General features: G+C 37.2%; 2 protein-coding genes across 3 annotated transcripts in view; one reads left to right on the forward strand and one right to left on the reverse strand.

The window, feature by feature from the left end:
- LOC108147949 overlaps nt 1-12,991 on the forward strand; it is a 28,125-nt gene that overhangs the window by 12,831 nt on the left and 2,303 nt on the right. The window contains exons 5-12 of one of the 2 annotated variants that reach the window (XM_017274734.2): nt 1,993-2,458; nt 4,762-5,164; nt 5,498-5,928; nt 5,987-6,131; nt 6,218-6,369; nt 6,632-6,948; nt 7,461-7,745; nt 10,113-10,220. In XM_017274734.2, the coding sequence (XP_017130223.1) occupies nt 1,993-2,458; nt 4,762-5,164; nt 5,498-5,928; nt 5,987-6,131; nt 6,218-6,369; nt 6,632-6,948; nt 7,461-7,745; nt 10,113-10,220 (2,307 nt within the window). The remainder of the gene's footprint in view (nt 1-1,992; nt 2,459-4,761; nt 5,165-5,497; nt 5,929-5,986; nt 6,132-6,217; nt 6,370-6,631; nt 6,949-7,460; nt 7,746-10,112; nt 10,221-12,991) is intronic. The other variant, XM_017274737.2, reaches the window with a different exon arrangement.
- LOC108147950 (membrane steroid-binding protein 1) lies at nt 177-1,210 on the reverse strand. Its single transcript, XM_017274738.2, has one exon. The coding sequence runs from the start codon at nt 1,099-1,101 to the stop codon at nt 436-438; it is 666 nt and encodes a 221-aa protein (XP_017130227.1). The 5' UTR covers nt 1,102-1,210; the 3' UTR covers nt 177-435.

A 12,991-nucleotide genomic window follows, 5' to 3' on the forward strand; every position in this document is an offset into this window, starting at 1 on the left:
ATACTGCCTCCCAATCAGCCCCATTCAACCCTTGGCAGAGCCTTATTGAATTCGCATTAAAATTGGTAACGGATATATGCAGAAACACGAACACATGGCCACAGGCAGTGCACAGGGAAAAAATAAATGAACTACAACATATTTTAACTAATTAGAAAACCCATATTATATTTTTTGCCACATAACCTCATATATTTTATGTTTAAAGTATTACAAATTGAAGTATTAAAATTACGTAATTTTGACAATGTAATAGTAAGGTTTTTTTTTGGTGTAAGTGCTGCAAGTGCAGACACACTTAAAATCCAAGAGATATTTATTTATGTCTGTGTTATTACGGCAAAGGGCTTAAGTTCATATATTGAGGCTTATGATGGGTTAAGTGCCACTTTTGGCTGGATTTCAAAGGGCGATGCGTGAAGGTAGAGGGATTATTTATGTAGTGGCCACCATAGTTACATCTATGTCGTTCCAATCGGACCGGTTGAGAGCTTCATCATCGGATGTCACATTTTCGCAGACATTGCCATCATTATCACCCTGTCCAGCTTCACAGAGTTCCTCCACATTTCGATCGGTGTGATCAACATCATCATTTTTTTCATCTTCATCCACTTCTTTAATGCTATCGTCCTGTCCATCGATTATATCTCCAGCTCGATAAAAAATGTCCTCCAGCATCATTTGCCACTCGCTCAAACAAGTTAAATAGTTACGCATCTCGATAATAGACTTTTTTTTTACAAAACCTTTAATTTCGGTACCCGAAAGTGCCGCGTATTTACCACCGGGTCCAAAGTCATGGGGCGCACTCGAAACATCATAGATGACATCCTGCAAGGCCACCAAATATGTTTTATCGGGATTTTCCGAATTATATTTGGCCAATTGTTTTCGGTTGAGTTGAAGATTCTTCAATGGAGCCGGCAACTTGCGGTGACCTTCGATCTCGTAGTCCTCATCGTCATAGGTTCCATGCTGACGTCTGGTCTTCGTATAGACCACGTATCCCAACACAAAGGTCAGCGCAATGATGGCAAAAGGCGAGGTCATCAGTTCACGAAACTGAATGCTCCAGGATTTCAACGGCAGCGAGAACATTGTAGATGATTCTCCTTGATTATCCTTTGGCTTCTCTGCTTGTGATGGTATGACCTACCTATAGCCCGACAACTGGGAACTGAGCAAAGGGAATAGTGAACGCTGGGATGGAATAGCTAAGGCCTACTGAGGTTTCAATTCAATCTCTATACATAATAGACCTAAAATCTCAAAGCCTATTAAACAATTTTCATTTTTTTTCCTCTCTGCCACTAAAATAAAACTGAAAGTTTAGGTTTAATAGGTCTCTTGAAATTAAACTACAGATAGCATTAAAGTATATGCATTATTTCAGTACTAAATAATGTAACCCATATACTTTATAGTTTCATTTCATTTTGTCTAAGGTTTTTTTTTTTTATAAGCAATATTTTAAAATGCATGTAAAAATAGTTTATTAATCGTATATTATAAACTAAGAATTTGTATTAATTAACTGTTATTGACTTCAGTTTAATAAGGGGAATTAAATTTTAATTCTTTATTTGTTTTATTTTAAGGCAATACATATTTTTTTATGCTTCGACAAGATAATATTTTCGATAGAAGATAAAAAAGTTGTTTGCATTACAAGTTATATATGTATAAATGTTATAAAAACTAAAAACCACATATGTTTTTAGTAAATAGCAGAAGTTCTAACCTCTGTCAATGTTATTTTTGTATATATTGCACGGCTTGCAATAATCCCATTTGAGAGCAAATCCAATGAACCGAGCTTACTATTAGCTCAAACAATCGATGTACGGAATCCGTGCAAATGTTCAGGGATATTTGAGCATTTTTGCTGAACATCGTTTGGCCTTCCTTGTGCTTGCACAAATCCTTTAGCCATTTCTAATTCCCAATACATTCTTTTTGCCTTTTTCCCATTCGTATTTTTCACCGCAGGTCTGGTGGTCTCCGTGTCCGAGTCGAGAGTGTCCGGAGGAGCCGGAGCTGGAATTGGCCGTGCATCAGTGCGTCGACTATTGTTTGATGCAGGAGCAAGTTAATCCGCAGCTTTACACGAATACCATGCCCCCCACCACCACCACCATCACCACCACCCAGAGAACCCAGCTAACGGCAACCACAGCAGGGATATCCCCGACCACGACCACAATGGAACCCTCGTCCTCGGCAGTGGGCACATCGCCAGCACCGACCACATCGACCACCACATCGCCGGCGTCATCATTGCCAGCATTATTCGCCACGCAGACGAGGAGCAGATACCAAGAAGTACTTAATATGTCATCGACCATGTTCCCGCCAATGTCCCAGCTGAAGGAGGCGGTGGCAGCGGGTCCGAGTCCGGAGCAGGGCCCGTCATCGTCAGCCGAACTGTCGGCCATGTCCATGCAGGGATTGAATCGTAAGTGACATGATGAACCCCTGCACCGCCAACTACCCAGCCCCTGTCCAGCCACCGACTGACCACAGCGTTATTATCATGGCCAGTTTGATGTACACTGCAAAAAAACCTTTGTCAGGGAAATTTTTATTTAGAATTTTAAGGGCGGTTGATATTAGGTTCAGTTTTATTAAAATATATAAAAATATTATGTGGGGTAAATAATTAAAAATTTAGTAACTCTTGAAAAAATATAATCAGAATATATTATTTAAAATTTCAAAGGAACAATTTTTTTACTTAGATTTTAACAACCATTTTAATTTTTAACCATAACTACTAAACTACTCAAATTCAACCACTTCGACATAATATTTTCAAAAATTAATAATTTGAAGTATTAATATTTAGTTCAAAACTGAAATATATCAAATTGGTTTAAAAGGTAATATTTTAGTACCGAAGCCATTTTTATCTGTCATTTCATATTTTATCAAACTGTCATTAAATTTTTTATTAAACTAGTTTGCTTTTATAAGTGAGTCTATAAACTATATTTTTTTCTCGCAAATTCTTTTTTTTCCAGCGTACTAATGCAATTTTCTTCTATGTAGTCGCTCCTTTGTTCTACCAGTCAGTTTACTTGTTGTCGACTTGCAATGCTCTCCCTTCTTCCTCCCCTGATATTTATTGACGTCCACCATCTCCTCCGTCCGTCTCCATGTCCGTTTCGATGTCCGTATCCGTGTCGGCGTCCTTGTCCGTATCCTTGTCCGTGTCCGTGTTCCTGTTCCTGTCCGTGTGTGTTTTACTTTTATTAGTTTGTTTTTCCATCTTTTGTGAACTGCCAGCCGGGAGCAGAAGCATGAGCAGAAACCAAGAACAACTTGCTCCATAAAAGCCGAAGACCGAGTAGACTCTCTATGAAACTACTACTGGCACAAAAAATAAGTATAATTCAACCTGTCTGAGTGCGTGTGCGAGTGCTAGGGCGGTGCCTGGTGGTTGTCATTAAAGCCTGACGTTTTGTGTGGAGCCAAAGTTTACGGGGAAACTTTTTTCCAATTCTCTGGGAAAAAAAAATTCACAAAAAGGCGTTTTTATTCCACATTATTAAAAGTGGACGGCAAGTTGTCACAAAGATGTGGGGGAAAATGAACAGGAAAATAAAATGAAAATATTTCCAATGGAGATGGAAAAGAGAGTGCTTTCGCTTGGAATGATATCTTAGGTAAACAGTTTAGTTTTTAGCAAGAAAGAGATTGTGTGACGGGTATTTTTATAGATTGCAAAATTTGATGTTTACTCAATTTGATATAATATAATTTTAAAGAAAAAAATATTGCGATTTAATTTACGTTTTAAACAAGATTAGACAACATACAAAATTCTTTAGAATTGGTAAAGAGAGTTATAGATTCAAAGTTGCAAGGCAGAAAGTTTAAGTTTAAGTTTAAAAAAAAAAATTGTTAATAATATTTAATAAGTTTCATATCATGTATTATTATCAATCAATCTTGCAATGCTTTTATCCCGCACCTAAACTTTCCATTAGTTCGTAAGAAAATGGGCATTCCCTTATTCCCAAAAGTGTTAGTCCTAAATCATGTCCTATTAACAAACCACATGGCCATCAAATGCTGGCAAAACTCTTCCCCATTTCACCCAAACAAAACTCAGGAGAGTCAGAAACTTTCCTAATGTCCTGGCCAGAATGTGCGCATTCCCGAAAAAGGGGCACTGCAGCAGCAGACAAAAGTGCATAACTAACTAAACATGATGGCATTACACTTGGTTGTACAGTTGACACTTGGCACAATTGGAAATTGGTCATGCATGGCCAGCACAGGACATCAAGGCAACAAGGGGACACAACAGGACACAACTTGGAATCAGAATCAGACTACGCTCTCATTGGGGGGCAGAAAAGTACAGGAAAAGTGCAAAAGCTATTTTCTTGTCACTGTCTGATTATGTGAAGGACTCACTCAAACACAGCAGGAAAATTATGAAACGAAACAAACAAACAGCAATATTGATCAGAAAATATTAAATTATAAAAATGATTTAAATGGGGCCCAAGAACTCTGACACATTTAATAAAAGACCAGCCTTAAATTCTATAACTTATTCCAATTTTTTAAATATGTTTCTAACTATGTTCTTGAAATATTTCTAAAACAAAGATTTCTACTTATAACTCAAGATTTATAACATTCGTCAAGCATGTTTCTTAAATATCAAGACAACTTTATTAAATCGACTTGATTATTAATATAGTTCATTTATTTATGTTTTTATTTATGTATTTATTTATGCAATAGTGACAGATAGCAGCAGTCAGAAGAAGGCACCTTGGACCAGTTGGGTGCACTCTGATAAAGACGATGCCACCTACTTCATGCTGCAAATGCATCCCGATCTGGCTGATCCCACCGAGCAATTGGGCATGGAAATTGAACAGGATGCCAACGAGACGGTTACCGACATCCGGCAGAGATTTGGTGAGGACCATTTGGTCAGGGGTAAAATCAATCTCACCGATATGGACGATCTGGATTTGAGATGTGGCGGCTTGGTTCGGCGTACAAATATGTCGAGTATGGGATCCGGAGCTGTTAAATGCATGATGCAGCGTTGTTCTTTTACAATGAATGCACCCGAAATATGTCCACCGGACTATAAAGAGACCGACGAGATCATTTTCTGGGTGTACTTTTTGCTAAGGTTAGTAAGCTGGGACGTATTTTTAAACGATATATTTTTAAAGATTACAAAAGCATACAACAAATATTTAGGTCTAATAAAAAAACAGTCAAAATAAATATATTTTTGCTTAGACTTAAGTTTAAATTTTAAATTATTTTAAATTCATTTTAAATAATCACAGATGTATGTGGAATTCTTGATTTTTTAAACAAAAAATCCCGATATTTAATTTTCTTATAAGTGCTTTAACCATATTTTATTAAAATTCGTCCATTGCACCATATTGTTTTTCGGCTACATTTAAGCTTCTATAATCACTGCCCTCGATCTATTAATCCGCTTTTTTCACAGATTTTTGGCCACCACAATGCTGTCAGCCGGAGTAACCATCATGGATCCGATTGCCTTGACAATGATTGAGAAGTACGGCGGTGATTTTGGACGCGAGCGTTTGTTCTCCAGTATCGGCATGGCCATATTCTCGCCGATAACGGGCATTATGATTGATTACTCCTCGCGGGGATTGGGTTATACGGATTATTCGGCAGCCTTCTATACGTACGATGTTTTGCTGGTGATATCCACCATGTCGGTACTAATGATGCCTCTTGGCGAGAAATTACCAGCTGATAATGTGTTCCGAGATCTTTGGAATCTACTCAAAATGCCGCATGTGATTGCCTTCATTTGTTTCCTGTTTGTACTTGGTAATTTCTGGGGCTTCATCGAGAGTTTCCTATTCCTGTATCTCAAGGAACTGGGTGCTCCAAACTATCTGTTGGGTGAGTTTCTATTTGTTTTGGGTATTTTAAGGTATTTATGGCTGATTTTATTGATTAGGTATCACCATCACTGTGGGCACCGTAAGCAGTATTCCTTTTCTCTATGGGGCGGAGAAAATCACAAGAATCTTTGGGCACGTTAATCTGATTATCATCGCGTTCTTTTCGCACGCCGGCCGCCTGGTGGGCTACTCCTTCATCGAGTAAGTGCAAATAATGCTGGTCACATGTCGGCCTAATGCCTAATGCAATTCCAAATTGAATTCACCTCCCCCCTCCTTCGAAAAAGGAATGCCTGGTGGTGTTTTCCGTTCGAGGCCATGGAGTCGTTATCCTGCCATCTTATGTGGGTGGCAGCAGCGACCTACTGCTCGATTCTGGCCCCAAAAAGTCTGCTGGCTACCCTGATTGGCGTCCTGGGCATGGCCCATTTCAGTTTGGGTAAGTATCCTTCTTACAACACCACACTAAAATGGAAAAAAGAAAAAAAAAGCTTAGCTTCCATTGAACTCTTTTTCTAAAAATGTAATACTCTTTATGTCAAAGCTTATAATTTTTTCAAATTCCTAGTGATTTGTTAATGTTTATATATACATTTATATTTATTTACATTTTTACTTTATGACTTCTTTCTTCGCTGTGTACTTTCCTAATGAGGTACTTTAATGGCATGTAATCACATTTGGTGTGTCTTCAATTTAAGGGCGCGGCAGTGGTAGTTTTACTGGAGGACTCCTCATTGGTCAGTTCGGCACTCGAGACGCCTTTCGGTATATGGGTCTGCTGGCTGTGGTCGGAGGCATTGCCTATGGGCTGCTCCATTTGATTTGGCTGCGGAAATTCGATCACACAACAGAGGAATCCGAGGAGGAAGTGGAGGCCGTGGAGGCCGGCGAAACGGAGAAGCTTACCGAACCGGCCACAAAGGAGCAGGGCACTTCGATGTCCTTGGAGCGGCTGAGTTTGATGATTAAATACAATCAGATTGGCAGCTTGTCATCGCTGCCTAGGGGATCGCGGGTGAGTTTTGGCTTAATCAAGAATCCTTTGATCAGCAACAATTAGGTTTGGAGGTAAAGTTTAAAGTTTAAAATAGGGGTTCTATATAGTGCTGTATACTGTAGTTAATAATTTATAACAATTTAAGAAAACAGCCATAATTCCTCGTTCATCTGCACTTTGTGATGGTATTCCAGGGTTTTTAATTTCTGATCTGTTTTTAAATTAAAAATTTAAAAACTTTTTTTTTATTTATCTATTTTATAAATGTTTTAAAACATTATACATACATTCAATTTAGGTTTTTATATTTGTGCATTTAGTTTCTAGTATAAGATTACCGATAATATAAAAAAGGTTTGACCGCAGCTGTTTTATAAACTAATTATTTTGAAATAGCCTGTTAATGTTTTGTTAATGACTCTTTAGCTCCATTACCAAATGTCCATCAGTCAGAATGCTATCTTGCGCTTATTTTGTTAATGAGCCTGTGAGGTGAGACTAGTAAATTAAATTTTCAATCCTGCCTGCAGGCCGATATCCATGACCATCTGTCGGTGCGTCGCAGCAGCTACAACGTTGAGTCCTTGAGGGGTGTTCCACGGCACGGCAACATTGGGAGTGCCTCCAAAGTGGATATCCTGCGCTCCGCGCTGGAGATTAATCACAAGTCCTCGAACAATTCAATGCTGAGCAAGGCCGATAACAAGACGTCGAATCAATCATTGGGCCGCAATCGGGCCGACAGTGCCCCGAAATTGAATCACAGCAATCTGAAGAATATTTCACAGCCAGCCCTTGAGGGCGTTGTCCTGGAGGTGAGTAAATATCTATTTAAGGTCCCTTTTTCTATGTCCATTTTATGAATGGGGGTGTGTGTGTGTGCGATTGTGTGTCTCTCTGATTGCTGTCAATTGTTTTTGACTTCTGAGTTTCCACGGGGACCTTAGCTGCTCTCGACGCGGTCGTGTGTTTGATTTTTTAAATACCCAACATCTGCTGCCACAATAACTTTTTAGCATGCTGTCGCGTGTCCTTTGTTCCCCCTCTATATCCTGTCTCTGGTTTTTGCCTTGACAACAGGAAGCAGGAGCCAACTGCATCCGCATCAGCTTCGATTCTCTTCACAGGACACTCAGAAAAAAGAAAACAGATTTGAAAGCAAAATCTTAAAACGTATAAAAAAGCTTTTTAATATAAAAAGGATATTAAAATATTTTAAAAATATTATAAAAGTTAAACACAAAAAGAAGGTATCCAAAATATGTTATTTTTATATATATTTTATTAAAGTAATTTTCTTTTTGTTGTAAAATAGTAATTTTTCTTTCCTTTTGCTATCCTTATAAATTTCCTAGTATCCAGGTCTGAATAAAAAATATTTGAAAATTATTTTTAAGCCACCTAAAGTATCAAAAACTAATTGAGATATTTGTCTGATTTTTTCTGAGTGTACCCTGGTTAGGGGAAAAAGTGGGCGGCTAAAGAGGCGGTTGTTTTGTGTGTTTGGCATTTGGTTGCCTTTGTCGAGTGGGTCGTTTCTTTTGATGCCGCTCCAGAGGATTCGATTTCTCTCTGGTTTCACTCCTGCTCCTTTATTCCTGCTGCCATGCAGCTCGAATTCGAGCCGGGTTTATTGGTTTTTGTTTTCTTGGCAAGCATATTCGCCGCTGGCCACCGTTTTTGCCAATTTAAATTCCGAACGGAGAGGAACTTTCAAAAATCCCAGAATAGCTCGGGGCTTAAAGGTGAAAATCGCAATGAAAAGCAGCTTTACAGGTTGATTATGCAAGAACACGCTTTTCAATTCAATTTGAAATGGAAAAAATGTAAATGCAATTAAAAGGTCTTTTAATAGCCACTTTGAAAGTTTATGTTGAGAACTTCTGACCAGTTTATTATATGCTAGCCCAAGTAGTTCTAAAACTATGCAGTGTTGTAAGCATATTTAGTTACTTTTTGTAGTCCTATTTAAAAAAAAGAAATTACTAATATCATTTGGTTACCTTAAAAGTTTACCATCAACATGTTTATGTTTGTTTCAAGCCATTTGAACACACTCACTTAACAATTTTTGTTAAAAATATTTTATTGGCAAAGTCTCTAGACATTTTTAATAATTTATTGAATTCGAAAACTCCAAGTTGCAATTGCAATTTAGCAAACAGTTTTATCCGACCTATCCTTTAATTAAAAACTTTCCCATGATATATGTCCGGCAATTGATTATCACCCCCTCCCCCCCACCACCCTTCTCAACCCCATTTGGTTGCACTCTCAAAGCCGCTTGTCAAAGTTAATTTCGTAATTAATTTTCAATGCTTTGAGGCGAGGCTTTTATGGCAACCAGGCAACCATAATTCAATAAATCAAATGCTTTTGCTGCAGCCAAAGAAATGAGAGGCAGAAAAACACAACAAATTAATGAATTTATGAACAAGACAAAGTTTTCCCCCTGGCATTTGCTCTTTCGCTTTTTGCAAAAACATTCCAATGCGAAACAGACCAAACTGACAGTTTTGCCTCCACACATCACCGAGCAACGAAATAAAACAAAACAGGGACAAACCCTAGAAGACCAAGAGTTCACTATAGTATTTTTTTTCTGAAAATGAGAAGCCTCAGCTAGGAGTTGATAGTTGCTACACTCATAAAAATATCGATTTGAATTTTAATAAAATTTTTCAAATGATTATTTATCTTTTGACATGTATTACTATAAAAATTGTATTATATTCGTCGGAAAATCTAAAGATTCATCTTTATCTAAAATTAATTGTGATTTTATTGCAAAAATATAAAATCATTATTTATGTTTTGTGTACTGAATGACTGTTGTATTTTGATACACAATATTTAACGGACAGTAAAATTTGAAGTTATGAGTGTGGTTAATTAATATTAATATAATAATTTAACGTATCTTTTTCTTTCTCTGTGATACCCGTAGCTTGCAAATTGCAGCCCAGTCCGGACTGCAGAATCCCGAACCAGAACCAAAACTTCGCTTTGTGAAAAATAAATTTGCCAAAACCAGCAGAGAGTTGAGAGCTGTCTATTCGATATTCGTATGTGTGAGAAAGTGGGTGTCTGTGTGTGAGTGTATCTGTGTGAGTGCATATCCCTTTAACTATATGTGTGGATAATATATGCTATAGCCAAAAATGCCATTCGCATACAAACAGGGCGTGGAATCAACATTTTTTCCCAGCCGCATGAAAAAGTATCCAAGTGGTTTGTTAACTTCAATACCCGCTGTGGATTTATCCGTAATACCCAGCTCCATGTTAATGGTAATGTACAAGAATCCAACAAAAACAAAAACGAAAAGTAAAAACCAAAAATAGTCAAAATAAATGAAACTAGTGCCTGGAAGATCGAATGTTATATTACCCTTTGCTTAAGGAATACATAGAAAATTTATACAAATAGTGAAGAGAGAATTTTCGAAAATGAATTTGTATAAATAATAGTATTAATTTGATTTGTAATAAATTTTTAAACCAAATTACCAAAATCAAAAAACCGTTCATGAGCTAAAAGTTTTTTTGTTTAAATATTTAAATTAAAAAGTTATTGTACTTATTTTAAACTTTTTTTTTAATTTCAAACTAATAAGAAATGTGAGGACCTATTTTAAAGATTTATAACTATGTCGTAAAAAATTATAGAACCTCCTTAATTTGGTCTTCGTTTTATGCATGATATTGGCAAAAATTTATAGCCAATCGATGCGACTCTTCTGCAAAGGGTAATTCGGCACACAAACATATGTAACTGTGACTGCATGGCATGTCCTGGGTCCTGGGTACTTCTGGCATCGCTTGTTCTGAGAAAGCATGCAGCACTGAATGCGAATAAACAGAGGCCATTACAGTGGCAAAAGCAACTCAGGCAGCAGCATCACTCGCCAAGATATTGCACTAACACACTGGGGAAAATTAATCACTAAACCTGATTAATTTACAATTAGTTTACTTACAAGCCCTGATATAGATATAATAAGAACTAATAAAAACACATCTTAAAGTTCTGATTAAAATATTTTAAAAGAACAAACTGACAAAAAATTTTGTTTTGCTCTAAAAAACTATTTATTTATTAAAAAACTAATTAAAAAGGCCTGGAGTTTTTATTGGTGTATAAAATAGTTATAATAATATGTGAAAAAATGTATTATGAAGTTAGTCTATTTTCGAACAGTTTTAAAAAGCGTTTGCCACGTTTTTTTAATATTCAGTATAACAATACCTATAAAAACTTCAGTCACTTTCTTCGAAGTATTTTCTCTCTATGTAGGGTTGCTGAAAAATGCAATGGCTTGTAGAGCTACCATTGCCGCTGCAGCTTTAGTCGTTTGCTTTTTTTAGGGGCTGTGGATGGTGGGTGGTAGAAAATGGCAAGTTGGAGAAGGATATGGTGGTTCTGGCGTCGCAGTTTGCCAAGCCATCCGGGCATTAAGTTATTTCGTTGAATTAAAGCCCGCACTTGCGCCATTTGACTTTTGGGCATCACTTGTTTTTATGTGCATAACCCACAATAACCAAGCACCTCCCCGTTTTCGACCCCCTTAACCCACTGCTGCTGTTGGGTTTTTCTTGCTGAACGCTTAGTTGAGTTTAGTTTAATTTTGCACACTCGTCGAGCAATTTGAGCATGTTGCCTCACATCAACTCACATCCCATTTAGCATTTGCCTTTGTTTATGCTTTTCCTCTCCTTTAAAGTTTTGTTTTGCCTGAAAAATGTCCCTTATTCTATTGTTATTTGCTATTTTTCTCATGCGCTTTGATTTTGTTTACGTTTTACGCCAAATGATTTGTTGTTAAACTTAATATGAGTTGACAAAAAAAGGGAATAACAATGGCAGCTGTTGCAAGAAGCAACAATGTTTGCTTTTACAAAGGGTGGGGGTGGAGTTTAGGGGCGGAGAAAGGGGCTGGATTTGGGTGGCAGGTGATTCTTGGGTTGGGGTAAGAGGGATTGGAAAAGAACAACAATGCCATAGAACAAACAAACAAGGCGAAGCAAGGCAACGTCTGTTCGAATGTGGCAAATCATTTCAAACTTTTCAAACGACAGTGGTAAAACATTTTGCGAAAATAAAAAGTTATTAAATGGGTTTATTCAAGAGTCAATCAATAAATAAAAATAGAAAAATTAGCGAAAGGTTATGGTTTTAAATGCCTAGAAAAATTGTATTTACAAGTTTAAATTTAGGGTGCTATTGATATATGTAACCCAAAAGTTTTGCATTTTATTCCATCCCTAAAAATTTGAATTAAAAGTTTGCTTTATTGGTAAAAAAAATTGCTGAGTGTTATTTACCTATGATCAAATTTAAATTGAGTATCAGCAGTTTTCGTAATATTTTACCACTGTGAAAATGGGGAATGAATGGAATCCCAATCGCATGCTCAATATTTTAGCATTGCCAAGGCACGACTCTGTGTATGTTTTTTTTGCACATATGTATGTTTCCACTTCCTTCGACGATTTCCGGTTTGCTCTCTCCTAGTAAAGTTCCCCATTTTCCCCAAACACACAAACATACATACACACAGACTTTTTTTTTGCTTCCACTTTTTGTGCTAGCATTATTTTTATTTCTTTTTCTATGAAAGCAATTTATCGATGTTAGAGAGGAAAGAGTGCATTGAAAAAATAGAAATATTTATGGGAATGATCGCAGAATGAATGCCACGTAATTCGATGCTGTTGGCAACATTTGTCATTGTTGATTTTGGCCAGAAACGACTTTATAGCGCGACATATATAGTACGTAGCTCGTCCGTCGAGGCCAATAACTTCTTCAGCATAACGCACAAAAAGTGAGCGCGAAATTGCGCGTAAGTAATGCCCATTGTAAGCGCCTTCAAAGGACAGGGGCGGGGGAAGTAGGGGCGAAAATGGGGGCTTAAAATATATAAGGACAGAGCAATTCGAAGCCAAACAAAGGAATGGAAACAAAAGCATCGCAAAATGAACTGAACAGGAACATTATAGAAATTCTTGCCCCTATTTTCCTAAGATCACTCAGGAAAATTTTGGTTATTAGATTTTTG

The sequence above is a fragment of the Drosophila elegans genome, unplaced genomic scaffold (assembly GCF_018152505.1).
Source record: "Drosophila elegans isolate 14027-0461.03 unplaced genomic scaffold, ASM1815250v1 contig_814, whole genome shotgun sequence".
NCBI lineage: Eukaryota > Metazoa > Arthropoda > Insecta > Diptera > Drosophilidae > Drosophila > Drosophila elegans.